At 39.9% G+C, this 27915-nt stretch overlaps 2 protein-coding genes and 1 non-coding gene across 5 annotated transcripts; 2 read left to right on the plus strand and 1 right to left on the minus strand.

Annotated features, from left to right (window-relative positions):
- Nucleotides 1–1758: 1758 nt before the first annotated feature.
- bag5 (BCL2 associated athanogene 5) lies at nucleotides 1759–21159 on the minus strand. 3 transcript variants are annotated; one of them, XM_034235279.1, is made up of 3 exons: nucleotides 21099–21159; nucleotides 8993–9889; nucleotides 1759–7847 (listed from the first exon to the last, which is right to left on the minus strand). In XM_034235279.1, the coding sequence occupies exons 2-3, from the start codon at nucleotides 9853–9855 to the stop codon at nucleotides 7310–7312; spliced, it is 1401 nt and encodes a 466-aa protein (XP_034091170.1). In that variant the 5' UTR covers nucleotides 9856–9889; nucleotides 21099–21159; the 3' UTR covers nucleotides 1759–7309. The 3 variants fall into 3 exon arrangements, with proteins under 3 accessions (XP_034091170.1, XP_034091169.1, XP_034091168.1); XM_034235278.1 differs by lacking the exon at nucleotides 21099–21159 and adding an exon at nucleotides 16515–16798; XM_034235277.1 differs by lacking the exon at nucleotides 21099–21159 and adding an exon at nucleotides 16051–16409.
- On the plus strand, nucleotides 19220–27556 carry LOC117558845 (cytochrome c oxidase assembly factor 8). Its single transcript, XM_034235280.1, has 5 exons — nucleotides 19220–19517; nucleotides 25081–25278; nucleotides 25962–26025; nucleotides 26835–26925; nucleotides 27408–27556. The coding sequence occupies exons 1-5, from the start codon at nucleotides 19383–19385 to the stop codon at nucleotides 27523–27525; spliced, it is 606 nt and encodes a 201-aa protein (XP_034091171.1). The 5' UTR covers nucleotides 19220–19382; the 3' UTR covers nucleotides 27526–27556.
- LOC117558949 lies at nucleotides 26123–26263 on the plus strand. Its single transcript, XR_004570896.1, has one exon. It is a non-coding gene; the product is annotated as a small nucleolar RNA SNORA79 (small nucleolar RNA).
- Nucleotides 27557–27915: the final 359 nt, after the last annotated feature.

The following is a 27915-nucleotide window of genomic DNA, read 5'->3' on the forward strand; positions in this document are numbered from 1 at the left end:
AAAATGCCCAAACTGGGATCATTAAAGTACTATCTTATCTCTTATCTTAATACCACAGTAAAAGTCCTGCGGTCAAAACCTTACTTAAGAGTATGTATTTAGCTAAATTAAATAAATGTGTATAATGTGAAATGGTTTCCTATTACATATTTGATGTTTTTGATATATTATTGCTGCATTAATGTGTATGTCACATTTTACTGCTGTACATGTTTAAGGTTGTGCTGATTTGAAACCCTTCATATAGTTGCTGTTGTTTAATTAACAGCAATGCATCATGTTCTATAGGACCCTCAAATTATGTATGCCCTCTTTCAAGCAACCATATGCCATTGACTAAACAAGTAAATAGATAATATGTTGATTTTTGTATTGCTGCCTTGATCAGTTAAAGGTGGGGTAGGTCATTCACTTCAGAAACACTTTTTGCTATATTCCATGGAATGCTCTTAACATCCCGATAGCAATGAATACTTTAAATGCTTTGGCAATAAATACATTTAAAAAATGTCATCTGTGGAAGCCGTGGCGCTGTAAAAAGCACGACCAATCATTTGAGCCGGCTAAAGTAACTGGATGGCCTACCTGCCTGTCAGCCTTCCATCTGTGCACAAACTTATCTCGTGCCCTCATTGGTCATGTGCACGTTCGTGTGTGTTGGAGGAGGGGCTCTGTAAGGAAGTCTGAAGGAAGGGGCAGATTTTTTCCGGCTGCGTACTTTCACATTCTAGCGCACTCGAGCTGGTTTCTCCATTCTTACCTACCCTACCTTTAATTAATGTGTTTATGTTGTGCATCTAACCAAATCCTTTAGAACATGAAGTCCCCTATGATGAATTGGAAATGGGGGACCCTGATGTAAACAAGACGAAAGTCTTTCTCTGGTCTGCATCCCCTTAACAATTGTATGTTTTGAGCTGTACTGTACTGTACCCAATATACAAGCTGTTAATAAACTTTTCAATCAATCCATCAATCAATCCACAACAACTCAAACAAATGAACCAATCAAAGCAGCGATAGACCAACAAATCCTGTAGTGGATATAACAGCTTCAGATCTGTAAGTTAGGGGAAGTGGTGAACATTTTCTAAATATAGCATACTCTTAAACCAATATTGTTGTTTTTAAAATAATGTTGAAACTTCCACTGTCCACAGAAGTATCATCTTCACTTCTATCTTCTATCATCTGTCTCTTTTTTTTCTAAATTGGGAGTGCAGACCTCTACTAATACCCTGACCATGAATAAATACCTCATACAATTACATTTAAAAACGTCCAAAGTGTCCCTTTAACATTCTGCAATTTTCCTTTTACTGATTGTATTGATTAAAGCCTCTTAAATTAATCAAAGTAAAAAATGACTGGAAGCTTATTTTGCACTAATAAATGTTCATTTTCTCAATAGACTCTTACGAAACAAATGCTAATCTCTCTAAATCTTCATAAGCCCTTGCTTGAAGCGCATAACTAACATTCAGAGCACTTCGAGTAGATGCTTCATGGTTACACTGACTAAAATCACTGCGTCACAGATCAAATAAAGTGCCCTTTATCGAGAGACACTACCCCCCCCCCCCTTTTACTCTGAATGAGAGCATCAGCTAAAAGTTGAATGCCCAACCTCCAGCAGAGTGACTTTATGTTGCATGAAATGTCTTTTATCCTGCTGTATGCTTCCTTAAAATGACCATGAGTCTGCATTTTAATAAGTTTGTGATCTAAAGGAACGGCCAGGGAAAGAAACACATAATATAACACTGATCAAGACACGCCGTCTTTATTTTGCAGAGGGAATACAAATTCCAAACACAACCATCCAGGGAGCATTCACACAAAGTCTCAGTGTGCTTTTTGTACAAGCGCATATCTCGAAAGGGAGTAACAGCAAAAGCCTGTCACAATCAATGCAGTTAAAGGCGACTTAAGAGAACAGATTTTGGAAAAATAAATGAAATATAATACCCTTTTTTTCATCACAGAACACATTCCTGTCATTTTGCAGAAAGAAAGGCAGAGCAGTTATAACAGACAGTAACTAAGGAACATGAAAAATGTGCTTAAATAAAATAAATATTTTTTCTTAAGCTTAATAAGCAAGATGTTCTACCTCCTGGTGGATTTCTACCATCATACATCCTCATTTCCCCATCATATTGGTCACATATTTTCATATATTTCCATAACCAAGCAATTGACCTTTGACCTGTGTGGTACGATCGAGCGGGATGTTGCACCAGTAAGTGAAAAGTCTGATCTAAGAAGAATTATCGCTATAAATTGTTAGTAAAAACAGGTTTTCACAAATACGCTTAATATGAAATTATCATTACATGGGATGGATTAACATTTTTTTGGGGAACATTTTCTGTTTAATTTTCTTTGTTGAAAGTTACAAAGATATCACTTTCAAGTTAAATTAGCATCGAGCTAACTTAGCTTAGCACAAAGACTGGAAACGAGTGGAAACAGCTAGCCTATTTTGTCAATAACAAAAGGATGTGTGAGGAATCCTGACAAATATAAGAGAGGTTTTGAAAGAGAATACATACATGTTGCAGTAGTATTCATATTTGTTGCATAAGTATACAGCACTGGTGGAAGAAATATTCAAATCCTTTACTTGAGTAAAATATCACAGTGTAGAAATACTCTGTTACAGGTAAAGGTCTTGCATTCAGAATATCAATTAAAAGTACAGAAGTATTAGCAACTGCACTGCCAAGCTCCAGCACAATTAAAACCATGTAACATGTATACATTTGGTGCATAATTGGCTACTTTATATGCAAATGAGCCTCAGTGCTCCAATGAACAAACATCAGCTGATACAAATACAGTTACAGTGAAAGTATTAGTGTCATCAAAGAGCTGGCAGCACATTTAGAAATTGGTGTCTGCTCAAACTCAATTTGTCATGGGATGCAGTGACAGGATGAAATGACATTTGTGTTAAAAATAGGTTCTTTCTGGAAAAATACATGAAAAAAAAGGAATGAAAAAATAAAGTTATTATATGAAAGAATGAACAAATGATTACGTCGATCTCCTTTTGCAAAAAAAAGGGCTGATTGTACTCAGCTGCAAGACTTTATGGGTGTATTTGGGTTGTTAAATCTTTAGTGCATACATGTTTTATGAATCAGGGTCATATAGCAGCTGCAAATTCATGCGTGTCGACTAATATTATAATACTGGATCATTATTAACGCATTGATATGCAAACTGTACTTTAATGTTGCTGTTGGTGAAGGGGGAGTTCATTTGAACTATTTAGCATATGTTGGTCAGTTTAATCTGTTTGAATGGATCATATTTGACTTAGTTAGGTTAGCGCTCAAATACATTTAGTGGAGTACAAATCACAATATGCCTCTGTTATGTAGTGTAGTATATAGTAGCCTACCATAATATGGAATGGTTATGTTCAGTTACTTTCCTGCACTAAAGGACAGATTAAATTACTGCAAATGAACATTTTGTAGCATTTAGTGTTTACCTTAGACTCAAACTTACAATCAACTGGTGTAACTTGCTGCTGATCTTCAAAATGCAACTTAACAACAAGCTCAAAAGTGTTTTTTGCACTCAGCACTCACAGCACGCATCATTTTTGGGTGGTGTTAAGTTGCTCTTTAAACTCCAATTCTGTCAAAATGCTTTTCAGATACTACAACTCCCCAGCTTCTCCTTCATCACCATAATCCTCCATATTGTCCCGGGAACATTAAAAGGTTTCTGAAACAACTTTGGTACTTTGAAATCCAGAGAACAAAACATTCCTTAATGACTACATTCAATCCAGGATCAGGCAAATGAAATATTTAAATCTGTAAGTCACCCACTTTATTCTCTGTGCGTACATGCATCGTCCTGTAAAGGGATTGACGTCAGAAGCCACCTCGAAAAACCTCCAGGGATGAATCTCTGAAACTCTTTGACTAATGGACTCATGCCACCAAGTTTAGACAGTCTGCACGACCCCGAGCGGCTTTTAGTGGCCATCGTGTGTGTATGAGCATATACAAGATGTCTGGGTGGAGAAGGCTGTCAAGACCAAGTAACTTCTTTTGTGGGATATTTTTAAATGTAATAATAATCCCCAGTTTTATTGACCCTATTAATTGACATATTTTTTCCCTTTCCAAAAAATAAATAGGTAGTTAAACACTGTGTATTTTTTATATAAGCAGTTTTAGGACTATCTTTTTATAAGAGTTTTTATAAGGAGAAACCGGTAATATTTTACATTTTTCATCTTCAAACAAACGTCAAACAATCCCAAGAAAATCCCCAAACCGTCAATGGCTGTGTCTATTAATGATTTGTACAAAAGATGTTGCATTTTTGCGAATAAAACAGACCGTATTCATACTAAAGTGTTTACATAACCTACGCAATGGATAACACTTGACAATTGAAAGTCCTTTCTGCATACAGCCACACAAATGCATCATATTACTGTTATCAAATCCAATTTCTAACACTTTAGAAGTTCAATTGTTTAGTAAATCTTCAAACTACAGTCTGTATATTTACTGAAGAAAATAACAGGAGTAGTGGCGATATTTGGGATTTTCTCTGACGCCTTCTTGCTTCCTCACAAAACCTTTATAAAATGGTGCTTTACCTCACGGCCATCCTCCTTTCTACATTTGTACTTTTCAACCACTGAATATACATTGGTTTCCAGAACGCCCACTCATCACTAACACGGAGTAAAAAAGAAAAGAAAGAAGAGGCATCGAGACACTGACTAGACAAAAACAAAATATCTAGTTCCTTTATACAGTGTAAAACGTTTGATAAATCCTTCAAATGAATGCTTAAAAACAATTTACAGAAATGCAGTAACTAAATGTACATTATTTATATATATAATACTGCATACAAAAAAGAGCAGGTGAACTTAAGGTGTGTCCGGGTTGGTTTGGTCGGAGAAAGCATCTGTTGCAGCTGGCTGACGATGTTTAATGAACTTTGTTTAATTTAATTTCCTCCCGTATGAGTCAGCTCATTACCCAGGAGGCCGTGCGGCAGGCTTTGTGCCAGAAAATGCAGCTCAATGCACATAAAACTGGTCTGTGGGTCTTCACTGGGACATGTTTTTGTGGGGGTTTTTGTATAAAAAGTAGTAATACACAGATTGTCTTTCTAGGCAGCTGGGATTTCAATAAGCTTTGTTGCTTTAATCATATTTTACGAGTTATTGCAGGGATTTATTTGATGCTTTGTGTTCACACTGCTCGCAGCCATCAATCAGAAATGTCCATACGGAGGGGTTTTTCATTCATAAGCAAGTTGGCAAACTGAGAAGAAATCTGATTCGAGCCAATACAACTCAAGGTCTACTTTAAGTACTAAAAGTAAAAGTACCAATCATGCAGAATGGCCCACTTTAGATGTATACGTATTACATTAATGGAATATAATTATTAAGTCATTATTTTTTTTATATTAACTCATTATTTTGTGATACCAAGTCCTTTTCTTTAAGAGTTTCTCATTATAATGACTGAATCTTTTAATATTTCATCACATTGGCAGTAAAGGGCTTCCTAAATACTTTCTCAGAAACAACAACATGTTCAGAGGTCAGCAGGAAGCTGTAAAGAAATGAACTAATGATTTAGTTTTGTCCTCTTGTATTCAGGCTCATGTTGCCAAATAGCTTTCAGAGCCAGAGATCTGCCCGTGGCTGCTTGCAGTGTGAAATCACACCGTGACTCACGGGCTGCAGAAGAGGTGTTGTCATCCTGTGTTACAGAAGATTATTGACCAGAACAACTTCACCCTTTAGTCGTTTATCATCGGGGAACAAATGCTGAATCTAAAGGGCCACACTTTCTGACGAGTAGTGCACACTTCTTGTTGTGATGACAGCCAAGGTGCTCTCCACAAACACATTCGGTGCTTTAGCGTTAAATATCAAAATGAGCAAAGGCTGCTTTTTCTATACACAAACCTACCGGTACACAGGGAAGGGTGAAAATAAAGGCACGAAGATTTTTGGGACTTTCTCTCCCCCTCCCACCGTCTCGAGAAGTTTCTAGAAGGATGTGTCGACTGCGATCACCATCAACTCTCTCGTCCCGACCGCTGCGTGAGATTCAGCCTTGATGTGTCAGTCCAGAGTAGATCACCGCCTCACACTTTCTCCCTCCCTCTCCCTGGGGGACGTCTCACAGTCACTCAGGAGAAAGCAGTGGTGGGTAGAAACAAAAAGCAGCAGCAAAGAAAACAATTCTGCCTCTTCTGTCTCTGAATTTCTAAAAAACCTGATCCATTTATAGCCTCACACAAAGTCACAACAAACATTTCTAGACAGACGACACGAGCAGCGAGGGGAAACTTTTCCAACATCCTCTCACACAAGATGACTAGCTTTATCTGTGTCTCAGCGTGTCGTTTGACCGCTTGCCAACGACAGCTGGGGTGATAAATACGGAGAAGGTTAACCAACAGTAAACCACTCAGTGGGGAGCGACCGTAATGCAAACGATTTCCAACTGTTTGAACACAGATTACCTGGCTTCGATACCAGTGTGTGGAAACACCTCCGCTCCACATCTATGCCTTTTCATGCTGCTTCTCAAAAATACCCCAAATAAATCTCAGTTTCTTTGAAGTTTAAGTTTGCTCACGTCTTCTGCTTTTCTGAATAGACCAAACTTGATTTCAAAACAAAACTGCAGAAAGAAATTAACAACAAATTCTCCAAAATGTGACTATTTTCTATACTTTTGATGCCTAAAATTGGCATCCAACCATCAGGATACGAGCCACAATTAGGTCACTGTGTTTAACACATGCTCCATTAGCAACTTAAATTAAAACCAGACCAGACAGGGAAGCTACTGCGAAGCAATCCATCACACTTTATCAATATCAAGTGCAGTCTGGAGGACACAACCACTAGAACAGGCATTATTCAAGAGCTTTGGCAGCAGGCTTTAACACACACAAACACACCAAGTACGACGGACGGTAACTCGCACACACACCCTCACACACACACACACACACACACACACACACACACACACACACACACACACACGTGTACAGGGAGATTTTAAAAAGAAAACCTTCAGAGAGCACTGAAGTGTGTGTTTCATAAAATGTGTTCTTCTTGGATCGGCCACGACTACCACAAAGAGATGAAAGAAAAGCGCTGCTGCAATGCATTCTGGGGGTTGGAGTCAATATTTACAGCCCGTGGAATGATACATTTTTTTTTTTTTTAAATTTACACACAGATCCTTTCGTTCCTGCAGCGAAGTCCCATCCGGTGTTTCCGCCTTTATCAATACTCCCACCCGTCCGTCTTCATGTCCAGGTAGTTGAGAATGTTTTGGGCGAACTTCACCGCCTGTTTCCGCGCCATCTTGGTGGTCTCGTCGCCCTGCGGGTCCACGGCGTCCAGCGCCAGCAGCTGTTTGGTCAGCAGCTCCTCCAGCATCATGTAGCTCTTTTCGACGCGCTTGCCATCGAAGCCCAGTGCCTGAGCCTGGAGGTCCGAGAGGCTACCGAGCACCAGCCACACGGCCCGGTGCGCAGGGTGCTCGGTGCCCGGCTGGCGGCGCGCTAAAGCCTCGCGGAGGTCCAGGAAGGTGATGATGGCCTGGACCTCCACCACGGCGCGGCGGCGGGCCTCTCGGATGCACGGGTTCTTGGCCGTGTCCACCTGGTCCAGGTGAGTGAGGAGGCTCTGCAGCTCCGCTTTGGGCCTGAAGCTCAGATCTCCCATCATGCAGTGCCGCAGGACGCCCTCTCGCAGGTGGAACACGTGAGCACGCACTGCCTCGATCTCACGGATAGAGTTGTTCTGCCCCAGGTCGTATCTGAAAGAGGCAAACACTGAATCACTGCAATGAAAACTCCTGATCTTCAATGACTCACTGTAGTTTCTGATTCAATACGGTTTGAACACCTAAGTATTTTTAGGGGGTACTTAGGGTACATATTATATATTTAGGAATATTATAGAACATATGTCTTTTAAATACCTTAAGTGTTAAGGGTGCTTTTGAGGACATTCTGCAGCCAAAACTTATTTAAATGTATATTACCTCATTTATTTATTGTTTTGCTTTACTATGATTGAGTCCAAAAATGGAATGGAGTGGTTCTTGAATCAGTGCTGCAGTCTGTGTTTCTGCATTATAACGTAGTCAGTAGGCGTTTTATTACCATCAGCGCTTCTCTGGTGTTGTGAGTCTAATTTACACCTCTCAGTGTAGAGTAATTTAAATCAGTCCCTCCTCTAGTCCACCACCCAGGCTCCATGTGCGGAGACATCAGCCCATCATCACGGCACAATGTAAACTTTATGTATTTAAAGCTAGAAAATGTACAAGTTGTACTTTCTGCTGAGAAAGTTGTTGATGAACAGATGCACCAAAATGGTTCTCAAATGTTATTTTTAGTCTTGTATGACATTAATTTAAATATATTAGGGTTTTGGACAGTTTTTACAACCAAAACAAGGTACTTGAAGTAGAGCTGCATAATATTTTGATAATTGAATACACATTTTTTTATACAAAACTGACAAGAGACAGCATCTCAAATATATAGTTGTCCTGTGTTTCTCTGTTTTACATCAAATTAAACTTGTATTTGAAGACTTCATCTTGGACTAGCGGTCAAATAGTCAAAAATAGTTTGTCCAGTACTTTTTCCATCAGGTCAAGTAAGGATGTGAAGGAGAATTAGTACTTAAGAGAAAACAAACACGCAGCTAAGCAGATTGCACTATGCTAATGCAGCTAAGAAAGAAAGCATTGAAGCTCCTTTCCTTAGCATTACAATTATTTGAGCCAATGTTATCAGGGATACCACTGAGATGCTTCCGGGTCATTTTAGTCAGTTAGGAAACTGTTGGGAAGTCTATCTGACTGCAGGCAGAGAAATTGTATGTGGTTATTTTCTTATAAGTTAGTTAGTATTAGTTATTGCCCTGATCCGTCCTTTGAGTGGAGCCTACCTGCGGGTGTCCTCTCCCTCCCCCTCCAGGTCCAGATGTTTCAGCAGCCCGTTTATCTCCTCCACCACCTGCTTCCTGTAGTTTCTGATCGCCGCGTTCCCGGAAACATCCAGAGCATCCAGCTCCACCTGCATCTCCGTCAGGATGCGGGACAGGTGAGCGCAGCTGTCCCTGCCGCTCAGCCCCATCAGCAGAGCCACCAGCTGACTGCGCGCCACGCTCACCTTCACCATCACCTGGTTGATGAGGTTCACCGCCTCGTGGGTCTCCCCGGACAGCGGCAGGGAGAGGGTCTGCTGTTGGGTGCGCCCCTCCACCACATCCTGCACCGCGCACATTCGAGTCAGCGCCCGGTATCGCGCCTTTCGGAGCGGCACCCTCCCCTCCGTCTTCACCTGGGTGAGCCTCAGGATTATCTCCTGCAGGGCCTCCACCAGCTCGTCGTTTATTTCAGCCACGCCTCCCGAGCGCTGAGGCGCCACCACGCGGTCGTCCACCAGCTGCCGCGCCTCGTTGCTCAGATCTTCTATGGCGATGCGGGACGGGTGCGTGGCGTTCTCCTCCAGGTATCGCAGAAGGCCTTCCACTTCCTGTGCGGCTCTTTTCCGTGCCCCCTGCAGCTCTGGTTTGCCCTCCGTGTCGACCTTGTCCACCTCCAGCAGCAGGCGCGTCAGCTCGCGCTCGATTCGCTTGTAGTCGCGGTCGTGCTGCAGGCCGCTGAAGGTGCAGACCGCCGACCCCAGGGACTGAACCTCCTTCTGGACCTCGTACAGCCGCATCATGGCCGGGTGCTGCTGGTGGTACGACTGCTGCTGCTGCTCCATGGGGTGATGCTGCTGATGCTGCTGGGCGCCATGGTCCATCCTCTTCCCTCCATCAAAGGGCTTCCCAAACAGGCTGCAGAGGAGGGAAAGTCAGAACAATGAGAAACACTTCAGAGCAGAGCCTCAGCAGAGATGACATTGTTGCCCAGAATGGGCGGATTACTTCAAAACTTCCTTTTCAGATATTCACAGCCAACACTGGAACAACGAGACCTCCAACTATTGTCTGGATCCCTGCCACTGCAGCTGGCATGAAGACAGACTGTGCAACCTCAAGCAAACATTCAAATACCCACCAACTCCAGAGGAAATGACAACAATGTGGTCAATTGCAAATGCTATGAGCATTTATCGTGATCATCTTGCACATTTTACACATCCTTCGAAACTGCGACATTGCAGTAAATACTTGCAATATATACATTTTGTATTTGTGCCTTGCAAATGGTAAAGGCAAGTTTAATTTATATTGCAGTTCAACAAGTCAATTTAAAGTGCTTTACAAGAGACATAAAGAACATTAAGACAGTGATAAAGAACTATTCAATGATCATTTTGTTCACTACAAGAATGTGGGAATTCTTTAAAAATAATTATACAAGCAATTTGTTGTAGTTCAGCAGTAAAGTGAAAGCAGCAGAAAGGCAGAACCGAGTACAATTTAATATACATGGTTGAATTAACGCAAGTAATATTGATATTGTGCAGCCCTATTTTAGCCCTGTTCTTACATTCTACTAAATATTAGGGATGCACGATAATTATCGGCCCGATATTAGGAATTATGACGTCATCCCGATAAACCCGATAACAGTATTAATAGCCCCGATAATATACAATATATTTTTTGGGTAAAAAAAAAAGAAAAAAATACTGCGGTGTGGGTGGATTGGGATGAGGGGCGCTTGTTTTTCACTCGGCTCCTCCCGTTTTGCCAGTACTGTGGTATTAGTGGTTTAGGAAGAGGGGAGTTTTTCACAAATCCAGCGCTCCCTAACTCGTGAAGCCAGGACAGTAAACAAACATGTCGTCGGTGGTATGGGCGTTGGAGCTATGTGCAACTCAAGGCATATGCTCGAACCGGAGCTGCCTGGACGCTGCAATCATGTTGCGCACTATCCGTGCTGAGTGTGCTGACTTTTCGTACAATGTCCCACTGTCTGGCTTCCTGCATAAAGTCAAGTGCTCGGCGCAGTTGTGGCGAAATGTCGCTCCTCTGTTTTCATTTAAACAGCTCCGTATATCCGTTAGCGCAGCTAGCTAGCACCAGATGCTAACAACAACAATGCATGTAAGGTCTCTCTCTCGCTCGCTCGGGCCACACATACACACACCCTCCCGGTCCTCCAGATGGCCAGTCGGTGCCTGCCGGTGAGCGTGGAAGTGTGGTCTGCCACAAGCGGGCGACAGGAGCGGGGCTGTCAGCATCAGCTTGTAGATGGTATTTTAAACTCGATGCGCTCTGAAACTACGGGGCGGCCGAGGAAAAAAAATACACATGCGTTAATCGCATTAAAATAATTAGTGGCGTAAAAAACGTTTTGTTATCGGTATCGGTCTTGAGAAGCAGGAAGTTATCGGTATCGGTATCGGTTTCCAATATCGTGCATCCCTACTAAATATGTAAATAATGTTGCATTTCTGCATTGGAAACAAAGGTGAAAATATTTCTCTGCATCTCCAGTGGGAACAAAAGCATATCTGCATTACAGTTATAACCTTCTGATTTAAACACAATGGATGTTGTGTTGCACCAGAGAGCACCGCCCACTCTGGCACCAAATAAAATGTATATATCATAGGACGAAAAATAAACCACAGGTAAAGTGTTGTATCTCCACTCTGCAGGCAGTTCTGTCACCCCCAACATGTCAGAAATGCCTGGAGGCTGAGTCATTAAACATGAGAATAATCCATTTTATGTGAGAGAAGTCCCAATACTCCACCATTGAGCTGTCACTTTCCAACTTGCTGCCAGTTTCGTGATAAGTTAACCAGCCTTATCTATCTGAAAATGTCCCTTCACTAAACCTGAAATATTCAATTTATTGCAGCTTCATCTTCTGAAAAATGACATTTGCTCCTCGAACTGTAACTGATTTTTTTAAAGCTAGTTTTTGTGTATATTTCCGATACCAATATATCAGTAAAGATTAATCTTTTTACATATATATGACTAACCTGCATGTGATGCATTACAGTTAAAACATATACTTTAAATGCTCTCTGATTGATGGACTACAGGTAATGCCTTTTCAGAATTACTCCTAAAACTGTGCTGATACTGATATATCTGCCAAAGGCTAATATCCAAATAGATATCTGCCAAGAACAAACGTAGTCTAGCAACAACCACAGTTGCAAAATCAAAAAAGTTAGAGTAACAGCTAAAAAACCTCCAGCTATTTCACCCTGCTGCAGTGAGGTAGGAGTGTACACTGTGATAATAACTTTATTTAACCAGGAAATGTTTAAACGGATATTAAAAAAGGGATTTTTTTCCCGCTGGTTACTTATTTCAACAGACCTATTTACTTGAAAAGCTCAATATAATTGTGTGCTTCTAAACTTTGTGATGAGATTCTACTTAAATATGCATGAACGGGGTTTATTTGCCTCGTTAGGGCCAATAAATCTTTGAAACCAAGAAGACCCCAAAATAAACGGTGCTACAAACAGCCTTTAAAGGTCACCTATCATGCTATTTTTAGGCAATAGCATAGGTCTCAGATATATAAAAAACATGTCTATGAAGTGTTTTGCTCAAAATACCAAACAGATCACCCATTCTAGCCATGCCTCATCCCTCTATTTCACTTCCTGTTTCAAAAGTGCTGATTTTGGGTATAAAGCTTCTTTTTTTTTTTTTTTAAAGATAAAAAGAGGGGCGGAGCTTATGCCTGCTCATGCGGGAGATTCTACCGGCAGATACTGCCGTGATGAAACGCCATATCATGGATTATCAAGGATTATTTCTGAAACAGTATGGAGCTCAAAGGCTTTCTCTCTTGCCGGTTATACCACAAGGTGAGTTCCTTTTTATTTCCTGCTTCTTCACACACATGCTCTCCAGTACAGGTTAGCTCTGAGTGTTAGCGATGCTAATGTAAACACCGACCATATTACGCCCAAAACAGTCAGGCATTGTTTCTGATAGTGCTGTGGGTCTGCATTGCTGATATTACGTCATATCGGACGCAAATCTGGATCAGCTCCGTTGTACCCCCGTTTTTAGAGATTTGGGTACGGAGGAAAAGAGAGAGGGTTTTATTTTCTGACGCTGCGTGAGTTCTGACACATACATATTTATGTATAAAAGACATCAAAAAGTGAATTTTGCATGATAGGTCCCCTTTAACATAAACGTATCCCTCTACATCAGGGATGGGCAACTTTGATGGTGGTGGGGGCCACATAATTGATGTACTGGCCACCAGGGGGCCGCAGATTCACTTGGAACACACACACACACAAATTCCATGTGTTGTATGTAATTATTAACAAATATACTAAGTCTGACATCTTCATTGACATTTTACAATCAAAGGGAACATCCCCAAAAAATGGGAACATCCTCTAATAAGCTCACTAAACAAATATCAGTTCACAGAAATATTATTTCATTTTTACAAGTGGCATGTTTGTATTGAACAGGTTATTAAACAGTGGAATAAAACTATTTTAAACTATTGGAAAGCACGGAAAATGTGTGTGTATTGAGATTAACCATTAGATGACATAAACATGAAGTCATGAACACTAACCAGACATTAGTTGTCTAACTTGAACCTAAAACACTTGTAGCCAGTCTCTGCATTCCCCTTATTCCACAATAAGGGTCAACACAGACACCTGTCAGCCCGCACTCTGCTGTTCCTCAGCACCACTCCCCCTCCCTCCCGCTGAAATTATGAATGAAAAGCGTAGTAATCATAGATAACACGGCAGGGTCCGTGACAGTTTGTTTTCATCTGGTTTCAAATAAACAAAGTCTTGGTTTTAAGAATACTAAACTTGTTTCGCCAAATTCAGATGATAAAAACAACTTTGAAGCTTGTAAAGGCATAATTACAAGAGGCAACTTAACGTCACAGCAGGCATAACAACAGCCTGTGTTTCTTGTGAGGGTTTCCCCGGGAAACAAACACAATACACACAAATGCGTCACAGATTATTTTGCGGTATTTGAAATCATCTACGCAGCTCGCGACGTAACTAGGAGTCTAGTGGACGGTATCAGTACTACAAGTAAAACAAATGTAAAACAATTTTTTTTTTCTTTTTTATTAATTACGTTTGTTTATAAATTAATCTGAGGGCCGCAAAAAGAGGAGGTGGGGGCCGCATGCAGCCCGCGGGCCGCCATTTGCCCATCCCTGCTCTACATGAATGAGAAGTAGTCTAAGGACTTTTCCTGACCTCTTTCATTGCATTTCTCACTTAACTCACATGACATACCAGCTTCAGATTAAACAAGAACAAATGCTCATATAATACATTCATAAGAAATTCTTACCCCTTACAAATCATGCAGGAAAACGAATTAGGTTAACCTACATTTCGTCTCGACAAGAGGAACACCCACATGACAACCATTTATATTCATTTCTATCTGGCTGGTTGGCTGACATGATGGTGAAATATCTTTAATCCACATGAACAGAATCCATCCTGTCTATCAGGCTTTAAATACTGAGGAGGAAATAAACTGAATAACACCCAAAATATGAAAAACAGATTAGTTTCCACACTCGTGCAGGAAGTGTGCGAGGAAAAAGGAAATACCCAAATCCCAATTCAACAACATTTATAAAAACTAAATGTTAGTCTGATTTTTAACAGGTTTACTCGTTTAGGCTGTTAAACTATCTTTTGACACACAATAATGGGTTTATTTCTACATTTTTAAACAATTCAATATTTAGTTATAAGGATGTTTACATCCAGGTAAAGACTGTTATTCCTCTGGTGTCACACCAATTTCATTTTTCTTATTAAGCTTCAGTATATACAGATTATTCTCTGTGGTTTTGTGTCTGTTTGTATTGGTTGAGTTCATGTTGTTGTAGTCTTTTAATCATTTGTCTGTCAGCGTTTGTGCCTCATGTATTTTGTATGTCTTTGTAGTTATTTTGCATCTAATCTGTGTTGTTTTTGCAACCCAGTGTAGATCTGTCTCATTTCTCTCTGTTTTTTGTCTGATTTTTCTGGTTTAAATCCCTTTTCTAATGTTACTCTATTTTAAATAATTGTTTACTCTATCCTCGGTATGCTGTGCAGCTTTATTTGGTGGGCAGGATAGATTTTTAAATACTTTTATTTGGAGCAAAAACTGCAATCAAGTCATTCCTACTCTAAACTGTGACTTTAAAAACATCAATGTGAATAACAGTCAGCTCTCACACAGGCCCTGACCCTTGAACCCTGGATCAGTAATCCATCCATGTTAAATCTACTGAGATAAAGAACCAGCTCCAGCATAACAATAAATCCAGCTAAAGGCTTTAAAAACAGGCAAAGAAAAGGTCAAAGTGAAGGAAATGGTTCCCAATAATCCAGAAATGCCTATATCAAGTGCAGTTTCCATATCTGCAGGATCACGATAACATTTAGTCGTTTTTCGCAGCAGAACATGGCTCAGGGGAGGGAAGTCATTATCAGTCTGAAAGCATGATGTGCATGTTACATATCAACACAAAGCCCACACAATATGAAGGTTTGTTATTCACAGCATCAACAACACTTAGTGGAATAGACAGCATTGTGTTTGCAGCATTCCCTAAATTACTTTTATGTAATCTGGGCGATGGGCTGGTTCACAAATCTGAGTATTTATTAGGATAATCTCAGCGAAATCCACTGCACTCCTGGCAAACACCTCGTGCCTTAATTTGATCCAAGAGAGACAAGCAAAAAAGGGGAGGCTGATGTGATCAAGTAATACGTTTGCTAGTAGGAATCTTCCCACCCATGAGTCACACACATTATTAATTGAGCTGGAGGTAACATGCAATCAATCGAGACCACCACCCAACATGCTTTTTGCTATGAAACCTTCCAAAACACACCCTCCTGCATGCACCGGTCCTGCACGGCTTTGCGCATTATGTCGCCATATGAAATACCAATATTTGGCTGCGAAGGTATATGCAAAATACACACCGTGCACGAAAACACATCGAAGCATCTCCTGTCACAGGATTTTGCACATACACAGATCGATCTATTTCTCACCTTTTCAAAACGCCGAACATATTCGCGCACATTTCTACGGATGTCTGTTTCCATCAGCCACAGAAGGGCGGGGTGTGGAGCAAAGTGGCCCCCAGATTTACCCCCCGAAATACGGGAGAGAGAGTCCGTGATGCTCCGGTCAGCTTCAGCACCTAAAGACTGACTGCGGTCGGGCTGGTGTGTGTGTGTGTCGCCCCTCCCACAGACTACCAGAGGGTAATCCTACACCGACTATCGCTTTAAAACAACTTCATATACAAATATATATCTTACTGAAACATAAAGATGATTTTAAAAGCAGTTTTGAGTCAAATAAACCTTCTTGTTTTCACTGTCTGAACCCCATTGTCCTCGCTACCGTTGATCACCTGACTCAGCCCCACCTTTACCGAATAACTCCAGTTTTATTTGGTGGTGTTAACACATTAAACACCACCTCGTCACTTTAATAGGTTCACCCTTACCTGCATAGCCAGCGTACAGCCATCTGAAACGTTGTGGAAAAGTGCGCACCTCCCCGGCATGAAAGCTAAACATTAGCCTACCTAGCTACCTTCTAGTAGTTACTTTCCGGCTCACCAACTAGCGCGGAGTTTCTCTTTGCTTCATATACGGGGAATAAAACCATTAAACGGACGTTTAATTCACGTGATAACTCAAAAATGGAAATCAGTGTTTAGATAATGGTTAATAAATTCACATTAACGTAGAATAAATACAAAATAAGTCTTATTTTCCCGTATTTCTATTATAAGTTTTTGTAGCGCATGGTAAGTTTTGGTTGTCCAACATTAGGTGCGCTCCATTGGAATAAATGATCGTGCCGTTTGATGCGTGGCGGCAAGGGCGGGGATACTAAAGGAAGGGCCTTTTTTGAGATTTGTTGTTGTTTATTCTTTTACTCCACTAGAATTCCGAGGCATATATTGTCCTTTTTAAATCTATTACATTTATATCTACATGCATATCCATTCCTTATTTTACTGATACATACGATGGATTTGGTTTTATTGCCTGTTTTTATTTCATTTTAATTATAATAAAATAATAATACAAAAATGTGAAAATGGAGAGTGCTGCGATATATGTCGTTGTTCAAATGCTGTGTTGTAAACGTACAATCAAGCTGAACATTGAACCATGATATGACATCCAAAAGTGACAGATAATCCTAATACAATCCTTATTAGAGTCAAGAGTAAAGATTTCTGGGACTCCACTGAAGTAGAATTTCTAGTTTTAACAAATCCTTATGTGTTATTATAAAATAGATAAATATATAGATATATTTGTAATCTAAAATAAAATAAATATTATAGATATAAGTATTATAAAAGTTAAGGTACCTAGATGTATAGAAAATAAATGATACCATACCACCATCACATTTGCCAGCTGCAACTCTAAAGTGATGATTCAATAGGCCATTCTGCATATTCAGTACGTTTTGGCACAAGGTGAATACTTTGACAGGTGGTAACTTGTACTTACATTATATAACACAACCACTGGCCATCTGGCTGCATAGTGACTAAGTATATGTAGTCTAACTAAGTACATTTAGGCCTACTCATAATACTGTACTTGGAATACTATTTTGAAAAAAGGTGTAGGGGAGACCAGGGACAGTTGTAACACGGGTCGGTTGTAACGATGGTTGTAACACCTTCAATATCTCCAATCACAAACAAGCTAGAGTGATGAAACTCACTCTGCACATGCGCAGTTAGATGGTAAGATCGCTGAGAAAAAAAGGAGCCATGTTTGAATTTCTCGCGTAAGATATCAGTAAAAGTTTGTTTCTGAGGTAAAATATTAACACAAATTATATGATGTATTTTTTGGATATTGTCTTGAGTTCAAATGTCAAGGAATCCAAACTAGTATTATTATAATCACTGTTTTGTAAGCTACAAATATAACTAGCTAAATATGGGTCAAGCTAGCAACCAGGCAGGTTCACAGGGGGTGGAAGCAAGACTGGTGGTCCTGGGACGGTTGTAACATGGCACATTTACAATGATAGCTCATTTGCTTGAATGATCAATTGTTCATTCAAGCATACAGTTGTATTGTTGGTTGGTGTGCATTGTCCCTGTAAAAATAAACAGAATAAAATACTGTACATTAGGCCTAAAGTGTGTGCGTGTGTTTACAGTATGCCAAATGTCAGAAAGAGGAAGACAGACGGGAGTGCCACTTGCTCTGCTGCAGAGGGCCTCAAATGAAGTTGAGAAGGGCAAATCCTTCAGGGAAGTGGCAAAGTCCCTGGATATATGCCATGTCACCCTGTACCGGTTCCATAAAAAGAGGCTGAGGTTGGAGAGTCAGGGATCACAAACACCCCCAAGAGTATGGACACCAAAGAAAGAAGGTGTTCTCAACAGAGCAGGAGATGCTTTTGAGAGACTACCTGATGGAGGCAGCTGATTTATATTATGGTCTCAGCTCAAAGGAGGTAGGTCTACATAATTAAGGTAGAAGCACCTCTCAGAAAACAGTTTAATCCTTCACAGAGGATGATGCTGTGTGTTATCTGTTATCCTGTTCATTGTTCATTGTTTGTTGGAGGATGTGTGAAACCCCATTCAAATCTTGTTGCCTTAGAATTTGACAGCTTTCCCTATTTGTTGTCATGTAGTGTGAAAAAGGTAACCGTTATTAACATGTTACAACCGTGCCTGGCATGTGTTACAACTGTCCCTGTACACAAGGACAGTTGTAACAGTTGAGTTTAAAAAAAATATATATACATTTTCCAACCTGTAGGCCTACTTATTTCATAAAAACATCTTAAATACATTGTTTCAGTAGCTGACATATTGATAATGTATAATATAGCAAAATGGCTATCCTATTGTAAATGTTTTTTTACTTATTGGGGAAAAACCCCAAAAGTGTTGCAACTGTCCCTGGTCTCCCCTACTTGATTTGAGAAAGTGTCTTTGATGCCACATATAACTTCAATACGTGTCCATAATATAATACTGTTGAAAACTGTACTTCTACTTAAGTTACATTTCATTTCAGGACTATTACTTTAAATGGAGGATTTTAAGATTATATTGGTAGTTTTATATTTCTTCTACCACTGCGAAGCAACAAGAATGGTTTGGGAGAAACCCCGCCCGGGGCTGCGCCGGTGAATTTTTGAAGCCCCTCTTTTCTGTAGTGGTAGTCATGTGACCAGGCGGAGGGTTGTTCTCACAGAAGGACATCGATATGAACTCCCCTAACAAAACACTGTAGGTTTATATAAATATCCGGACACTCTGCCATGTAAGGGAAACAAATCCCTCTTAAGACAGCTGTTTAGTGTCGGTTAGTTAAAAATGGCGTCCAAAACAACAGCAGCAGCATGGAGGATTTTCAGCCCTTTTACACTCCACTCTCCTTGCAGTATATCAGCACTGAATATACGGCAATGTAGCTCCAAACTGGCAACCAAGCAGGACATAACACCAAAGGTTCGTACAGTAAATCATCATAATTTGTTAAATAAACAATCTCTAAGTACTGCCATGTTGAATATCTGACTTACATGAATTGTTGTATGTCCCCCACGGCTTGTTGTGCAGCATGTGTGTGTTGCCATGATACTGTTGCTGGTATGGGCCAATGTTAACATTCATTCAAACTATGGTTTCGTAATAGAGATATCATAATGTAAAAATACTCCATTACAAGTAAGAGGTAAATACATTTAAATGATGCAGTTGTGATAAGTACAATTAGTTGTACCACAGTTTATAAGTACAACAAAATGAAAGTTTTATATATAGGCCTACTTGTTGCTTAACAAAATATAAAACATTTTGTATTAAAATCTAAATCTACGGAGTAACTAAGTATTTCAATAAATGTAGTGAAGTAGATGTATAAAGTAGCATACAATTAAAATACTACTACAAATACCCAGGGGTGAAAGTGGTTTGAATTTCTTGCAGGTACTATAATGCTACCCCGACCTTCATTGGTTCATATTGTTCTCCTCCCGCCCCCAGCTTCATGCATCCCTGAACACAAACTTCACATTTTTAATGCCTTTATGGGGTAGAAATTAGAAACACTTGACAAGATGTGACCCGCTCTATCGAAATCAGTCGGAAGTCGCAACGGCTCATTTAAAAATAAACGTGGATTTACGTAAAAAACTATTTTTTCGGGGTTCGGGTGTTTTGTTTGATTTTAAACAAACAAAGTCTTGGCTTTCAGAATATGAAACTTTTATTTCCAAAATCACACGATAAATACATTTTTGAAGCTTGTAAAGGGACGAAGACAGGCACCTCTCCCTCGCAATCTGCTCTTCCGCAGCGCCGCCCCCCTCCCTCCGGCTGAAATTATGAAAGAGTATAGTAATCATAGATAACACCAGGGTCCGTTACAGTTTGTTTTCATCTGATTTCAATTAAACAAAGTCTTGGCTTTCAGAATATTAAACTTGTTTCGGTAAATTCAGGTGATAAATACAAATTTGAAGCTTGTAACGGCATAATTACAAGCGGATAACGGAGTAATTTAACGTCACTGCAGGCATAACAACAGCCGGTGTTTCTAGTGAGTGTTTTCCCCGGGAAACAAACACAATACGCACAAACGCAAAAAAAAAACACACACACACACACACACACACACACACACACACACACACACACACACACACACACACACACACACTCGCGAGCTTCCCCCATGACCAGTAATCCAAAACAAAATATCTTCCCTTAGTATACATTCCACGGGTGGAGCTGTCAATTCTTCCTGGTCCTCCGGACCGCCTGGAAATCTCTTACCGGTACTAAGGACCGGGTAGGACCGGCACACTTTCAACACTGCAAATACCTGAAATGTGTACTACTTGAGTATTATGTACTTAATAACATCTCAGTACTAGACTACTTCAGGATAGTATCAACATATTGAGCCTTTAAGAACTCCATGTTATGCTAAAACTTTAACAATATTGCAAATTGGTATGCAAGACATTTTAATAATTGCATTTACATGTAGGTTAAGATGTCTTTGTTACAGGAAGTTGTTTCTACCTGTTTTCAGTCTCTTGAGTGCATCAGGGTTTCTGCCTTGCTGCTCGTCGTCACCCTGCAGTCTGGTTTGAAATGATAAGCTTGTCTGTGTTGGTCTGCTATTTATTCAAACCATGTGACCACTTTGTATCTGCGTGCCAAACCTCTGTTGACTCAGTCAGTTCATTCAAATTAAATCACCTGCAGGGCGGCACCCTGATCTCACTCCTACCTGTTTTAACATGTGTAGTTCAAGAGTAATGGAAACATTTTGGTTTGCAATAGGATTCCTTAATAAGAATCCAAAAGGGATTTTATCCACCCAGATTATTTAAATAGTTTACGATGGTGACAAAAAATATATAGTAAATAATCTGAAAATAACTGGTCTAAAGCCAGGGGGGGATCTACCGGGGTGACATGGGGTGGCAACTGAAAATAGGCCTTGCCACCCCAGCTGCCACCCCAGTTGGCAGCTTTGTTTTGAAAGAAAAGTTGTGGCTCATCGGACATTTATGAGAGAAAATCTCTAATGTGCAAGTGAATGCAGCACAAGACGCAAGCCTTGTAACCCCTGCCCCGGCCCTGGCGCGAGCGTGGAAATAAGATTGGCGGCGATTTCATTTGAACGGGACGGCGCTAAACGAGAAGCTTTCGGACCCAAGTAGACGGAAGGAATTAGGTATTTGCGGTGTACAATGACAGAGAAGAGACTGTCAAGTTTGGCTGTACTCAGCATTGAATCAAAATGCACTAAAGCTTTGGACCTTAATAAGTTTGTGAGGCGTTTTGCTGAACAAGATGGTAATCGCCGCATTCAGCTGTTATAGGCATGCCAACTTGATGCTCTGCTCACGGATGATCATTAAAAAACTGTTAAGATGATGACCTTGTATGTGTTTATATATTTTTTTTCTTGGTGGGGGTCTGCCCCAAAAAAACAGTTTTAAGTCCTGAGAAAGTCAAATAAGACGGTGTGTAAAACTATACTTTGATTATAGGCCACTAGGTAAGGACTTTCCACTGGATAATAACTGCAGCGATGTATATGTTTTAGCTGAATACACGTTTTTGTACCCTAACTGATGCATTTAGTCACTTCTTTAATGTTCTTTCTGATGTAAAGTCGAGGTTGTAACTGTTTGCAGTAAAGTTGTGGGGCGCTGAACTGTTCTTTTGAATTTTGATATATGATCGTAATTACTTGTCTTTCAAATTTGAAGGAGGGTGAGCAAGCATCTTGAGGAACATTCATCATTAACTCCTCAAAAAATATAGTTTATTTAATAATAACACTGAATATGTGAATCATAAAAGTGATTGACAGCTGATAGGAATAATATGATTGTTAATATTATCATATTAATTCAGACAAACATCGATGAGACAGTTAATTCATGTACTTATTGCAGCAGTCTGCATATATTTGGTACCCCTGCTGGTCTAAGAGTGAAACAAACTCATTCAGTTATTGTTCATTTAAAATTCATTAAATAGAGTGCCACAGTGACGCGTCCTAAAACCCGGAAGTAAGTTAGCATTTTACCACTTCCTGTTCCTTCGACAAAAACCAATGCAATTTCTCCATAGGATTTTGGGAAATAGCTCGGAATAAGGTCTGTGGTTGACACAAATTGAAGAGACAGATCTAATATCTAATCGATTGATTGATTTATGATTAGAAAATTATAAAAGTAGGGTAGACATGTGGATATTATCCGGCTGAACAAAACGTGATCTGTCTCTTCAATTTCCTTATTTCGAGCTATTTTCCAAAATCCTATGGAGAAATTGCATTGGTTTTTGTCGAAGGATCCGGAAGGAGTTTACTTCCGGATTTTAGGACGCGTCACTGTAGCACTCTATTATGTCTGCCACCTTATATATTTATATTTAAGGATTTACTGTTGTGCCACAATAATGTCACCTAATGTTATTGAGTTAAAATATCAATATTGTGGCTTTCCAAGTTAACATTGATTGATATGACTGCGATTAAATCAGCATATACTTCTGCCAGGGGTTGCCACCCCTCAAAATCTCCTGCCACCCCATGAATATTTTTCTAGATCCGCCCCTGTCTAAAGCGTAGGCGATCTGGCCTTATATCACTGTAACAGTATGAAAATTCAATTTATAAATACTTTGAAATAGCCATACATCACATTTGATTATTTTCTTGAGGTAGAAAAAACCTGTACTGATGGACACTTTTGATGTTACGTATTGCGCCGAGGCTTCGGAGCGTGTGTCGAGTAATCCCCGAAGCTTTTTGTGAAGCATGTACCGAGGCTTGTATCGTTTTGGGCCAGTGACGTCATCGATGACAAACGAAGCCTCGCTGCCTGTCGATACCACGTGACTGCTTCACGAAGCGATTCAGATCGGTTGAACCGTTGAACCACAACGCTCATAATACCCATGGATGTATACTAATAATCATATTACCCCTCCTGTACCAGGGCCCGGTGACACGATGGAATCAAGAGAGCTCAGACCCTCACTTATATAGAGGTCGGAACATGTCATAAGTATAAATAGATACAAGCATAAATAAAAGTAGGAATAAAAACATGAATAAATAAATACAGCAATAAATATGTTGCAGTGTTTTCAGGGAGCTTTAGTGTGTGTGCTGTGGCTCAGCTGGAAAGCAGTTGACTCATGACCGCAGGGTCCCTGGTTCAACGACTGAACAATACGTATTTTTTGTTGTTTATAAAAGCTACAGCTAAATGAGATAATGTAGTTAATAAATGTATTCTTTGATATGGTTCAGGCTACAACATGGTTAAGTTTATGAATATTATTAAGGAATACAAATCCCTCTTTGCAATGTTTACCAGCCTCCTTAGGCTTTTCAATCACAATCAATAAACTGGAATAAAAACAATATTGTTAACATGAAAATATGATTTTATGCTCGTTGTTTAGAGTTATTCTAAGGCTTTACTCAAAGGGAACTCGGTATGAGATAGAGCACACTGTTGAGATGTCCAATCTGCCTGTTTCACACACTTGGACCAACAGAGGGGTTTGTGTTCAGATGAAGCCCATGAAGCCTCATGAGATGAACCCTTTTGCGAACCAATTGGCTGGAAAGCTTCATAAGGCTTCATCTCATCATTACTACTACTCTGACCAGAGACATGCTCAACTGCAGGATTATATACACCTGCAAGTCAGTCCATAGTTAATTGCAGGGGAGAGAAAAATGTCCACTCTTTAAAAGCTGTTGTTTGCATGGAGTGGCTCCTGAGAACACCCCTCTGGTTTTGGCAGGATGGTACAGTCCAATCAACCAGGCCCATCTCCTTAAGAAGGTTTTATTCAGTAGCTCAGTCGTTTCCAGGAGGAGGTAAGCTGCAGGACACTGACAGGAAAGTCGTAAGTGCTTCAAATGTAACAACTAACTTGCATGTCAGGATTGTGTGCACTAAATCTAGTAAAAAATGTAGGTTAGTTTAAAAAGTGTCTTTTTGTAACAGACTTAAAAAGTGTTTTGCCTTTCTGTTGCAAGGTGTGAGACCACTGTGGTTATTGCAAACACCTGAACAAGAAGGCAATTAACTGATTTGTGGCAAATGTGACAAATAGATGGCTCCTCCAGCATGTATACAAGGAAGGAAAAATATGGTTATTGTGAATGACAACAAGAAAAAAATGAACATTCAAGTAACAAGAGTCAAAAATAAATGGTCAGAGTATATATTTTTTCAGCAACAGTACCAGACTACATGTATCAAACCCACTACAAAAATGAACCAGGGACAATTTCTTTGACTCCTGGATAACATGTGCATTGTGTGTCAAACGTTTCTCACACTTGAATGTATGGGTTTAAAAAGGTTATGGGTATATAAAGTAATCTAAAGCTGAATACTTTACTTTAACCTACACTTAATTATGGTTCCTTCACCATCAAAGGGCTGTTTGGATTTCTATTGTGCTTTTCTTAATGTATACTAATTCTTAGATTTTATATTTCTTTCATACTATGTAGAGATCTCCCTTCAGACCGGCTGTCAGCTCCACTCACGATTGGATCGGTCCTCCGAACCCTCTCTCTAACCTCCGTCCGATCGTTTACCACATCCCTGAGAACGAGTCAGATCTGCAGAAACGTCTGAGACACCTGAGGCAGGAAACCGAGGACTGGAACCACGACTTCTGGACCAAACAGAACTTCAGCTTCACAAAGGTGGGAAATGTTTTTTATTTATTTTAAATCAAGACAGAGGTGATGCATTTAATGTTTAAGAAATAAAACTTCTGGTTATTGGGGATGTATACAACAAGATAACATGCAAGCCAGAGAAGTCACAGATCAGATTAGTTGAAAACGATTGCCTTGAAACTGCAACATTCTTTTGGCACCCTGGGATGCCTTTTTTAAAGGTGAAGTAATGTCAATATATATATATATATATATAGTTCTGCACCTAAAGAATAATCCTTTTTTTTTTTTTTTTATCAATGGATTCATTCATTTGAACTAATCTTCCATGACATAAGCTACTTGCCATGTTAGCTGTTTTACAGCTTTCGTACTGCCCTATTTTTCTAGAAGTGCAGTATTTGGGTTTCCAAGACCGATACTTTGAATTGGTATAATGTTATTTTGGCAATGTACTTGAAATGAAGCTCGGAGGACCGCAGTGCTTCCACATTAAACATTTATTTTTTGTCATTGACTACATTTGTAGTATTGGTGCACTGTCTACATGCAGAGCTCTTTTGTACAACATGAAACTATTGATTTTGACCAGCAGAGGGCGGCATCACACAACTAAACTGTGATGGTTTATTTTGTATTTAAAGGACACAAGCCAATTTAAACTTCTAAGTGAGGATTTATAGCTGTAATTGTTATGCTTTTTGCAGGAAAAAGAAGAATTTATCATTTCACAACTGAAGGCAGAAGGCTTGACTCCGCGTGATGAGGAAGGTAAGGATGCAGTTATCAACATGTAAATCTGAGTGTAAAAACATCCTGCATGCTTTTGCATAGAGATAACCCTCAGTCTGAAAGACTGTTGTTGAGGTGACGTCGGTACCTTCTCCTGTGAGCAGTGTTTCATGAGGATTTTACGATGTCGCAGAGAAATTCGGGTCTTTTTCACCCAGGAAGCTTCAGGCTTCAGCCGACAATCCAAAGCTTCCTGGTTTTGCAAGAGCCAACAAATAAAACTGATGCTGAAGTCTGCAATATTTGTTTTGGTCTCCTTTTCTCTATACAGCTCCCTTTTCATATCCATTCTTCTTCACTTGTGTCTGTCTTCTCTCCATACTACATCTCATTTACTACTCATGTCCCTCCTTGCTCCCTTTCCGTTATCCACTTCATCATTTTACTTTCCTCTCCTTCTAAATCTCCTTTCCTTACCCCTCATTTCCTTCCCTCTGTCCACCCTTTTCCTCTTGTTCCCTTTTCTATCTTTTTCCTGTCTCCTTTCCCCATCCCATTTTCTCCCTCTTTGCCTTCTCTTCATCAATCTTCTTTCCATAAATCTGTGTCTTCTTAATCTCCTTCCACCTGTCCTTACTTGCTTCCTCCCTTACTCCCTTCATTGCGTGCTCACCTTTATTACCTCCTCCTTGTCTCCTCCCTATTTCTCCCCCAACTCCCCTCTGTGTTTCTTGATAATTAAAAGCACATTGAACACTGAGTATGTATGTAACATCTGGTGCTTTCTTTTATAAATGCATTGCATCTTACAAAGAATATAACCTTCTCCTCGGTCTCCTTCCCCTCAGGTCGGCGGCGCTCCCTGGACAGTGAAGTGATGGCTGTGTTTTACAAAGGCTTCTTGGACACAAACAGAGTACGACATTGGAGTTATAACAAGTGAGTTGTTTTGCAGCTGGGTATCTCCCATGGTGCCGCTGGGTGGGCGGGTAAATCTCCCTGCAGAGGAGCTGTGGGCTTTAAAGACATTTATATACAGTTATATTCTGTACCGTGTGTGTAGCACAACAAACATCGCAGGCTTTTGAAGAGTGTGTGAATTAGCATTGCAAAGTGACTGCCTTGTTTAAAGTTTGTTGCATTCTCCATGAATATGTTTTCTGCCCACACATCACCTCTGCTGCTGCACTTATTTTTCTTCTGTGTTGGCTTATTTCTTTGATTTAAACCACCTGACACAAACATTTACATTTCTGCCCTCTGGTATTATTGCACCCTTGGCTCAGTCTATTGAAAAGCTTTATCCAAATGTAATTTTAGTAAAATAAACCTTTATTTTATTGTACAGACACTAGATAATTTAAAGTCTTACTCTATCACTGAATTTACATTGAAAGCTCCCCCCCCCTTGTTGTTTACAGTGAATGGTACCGACGTAACTTCACCATCACCATGCTCATGGCCCGCGTCGCTCTGAGGAACATCTGGAGGACTGTTACTAAAAGAAACAACAAGAATAACAGCACATCTACCACCTGATACACAAATAAAATATCTACCCACCCTCCTATCTTTGTTTTTACTGCATTTTTTTTTTTTTTTTTTTATGTACGGCGGCTTCATTTTTTGCTTCAAATTTCACGAGATATTCCTTTATTGGTTCCACAACAGGGAAATGTGCAGTGTTGCAGCACCAAATGGAAAGTGTAATGAGTACATGGTAAAGAATTGACTAAAAATGATTGCTCTTGATATCAAATAGATTTAGCTTGCATGATTAAGCTACCCCTCAATTACCATGGCTTAGTTCCATCTACTTTTCATTGTAATATTGTGAAACATCATTTTCAAATATCAAAACCTTTTTTCCAAAATGCCTTCAATTAATATTTTTATAATAACAAAGGAAAAAAGATTAAATAATACTAT

The sequence above is a fragment of the Gymnodraco acuticeps genome, unplaced genomic scaffold (genome assembly GCF_902827175.1).
Source record: "Gymnodraco acuticeps unplaced genomic scaffold, fGymAcu1.1, whole genome shotgun sequence".
NCBI lineage: Eukaryota > Metazoa > Chordata > Actinopteri > Perciformes > Bathydraconidae > Gymnodraco > Gymnodraco acuticeps.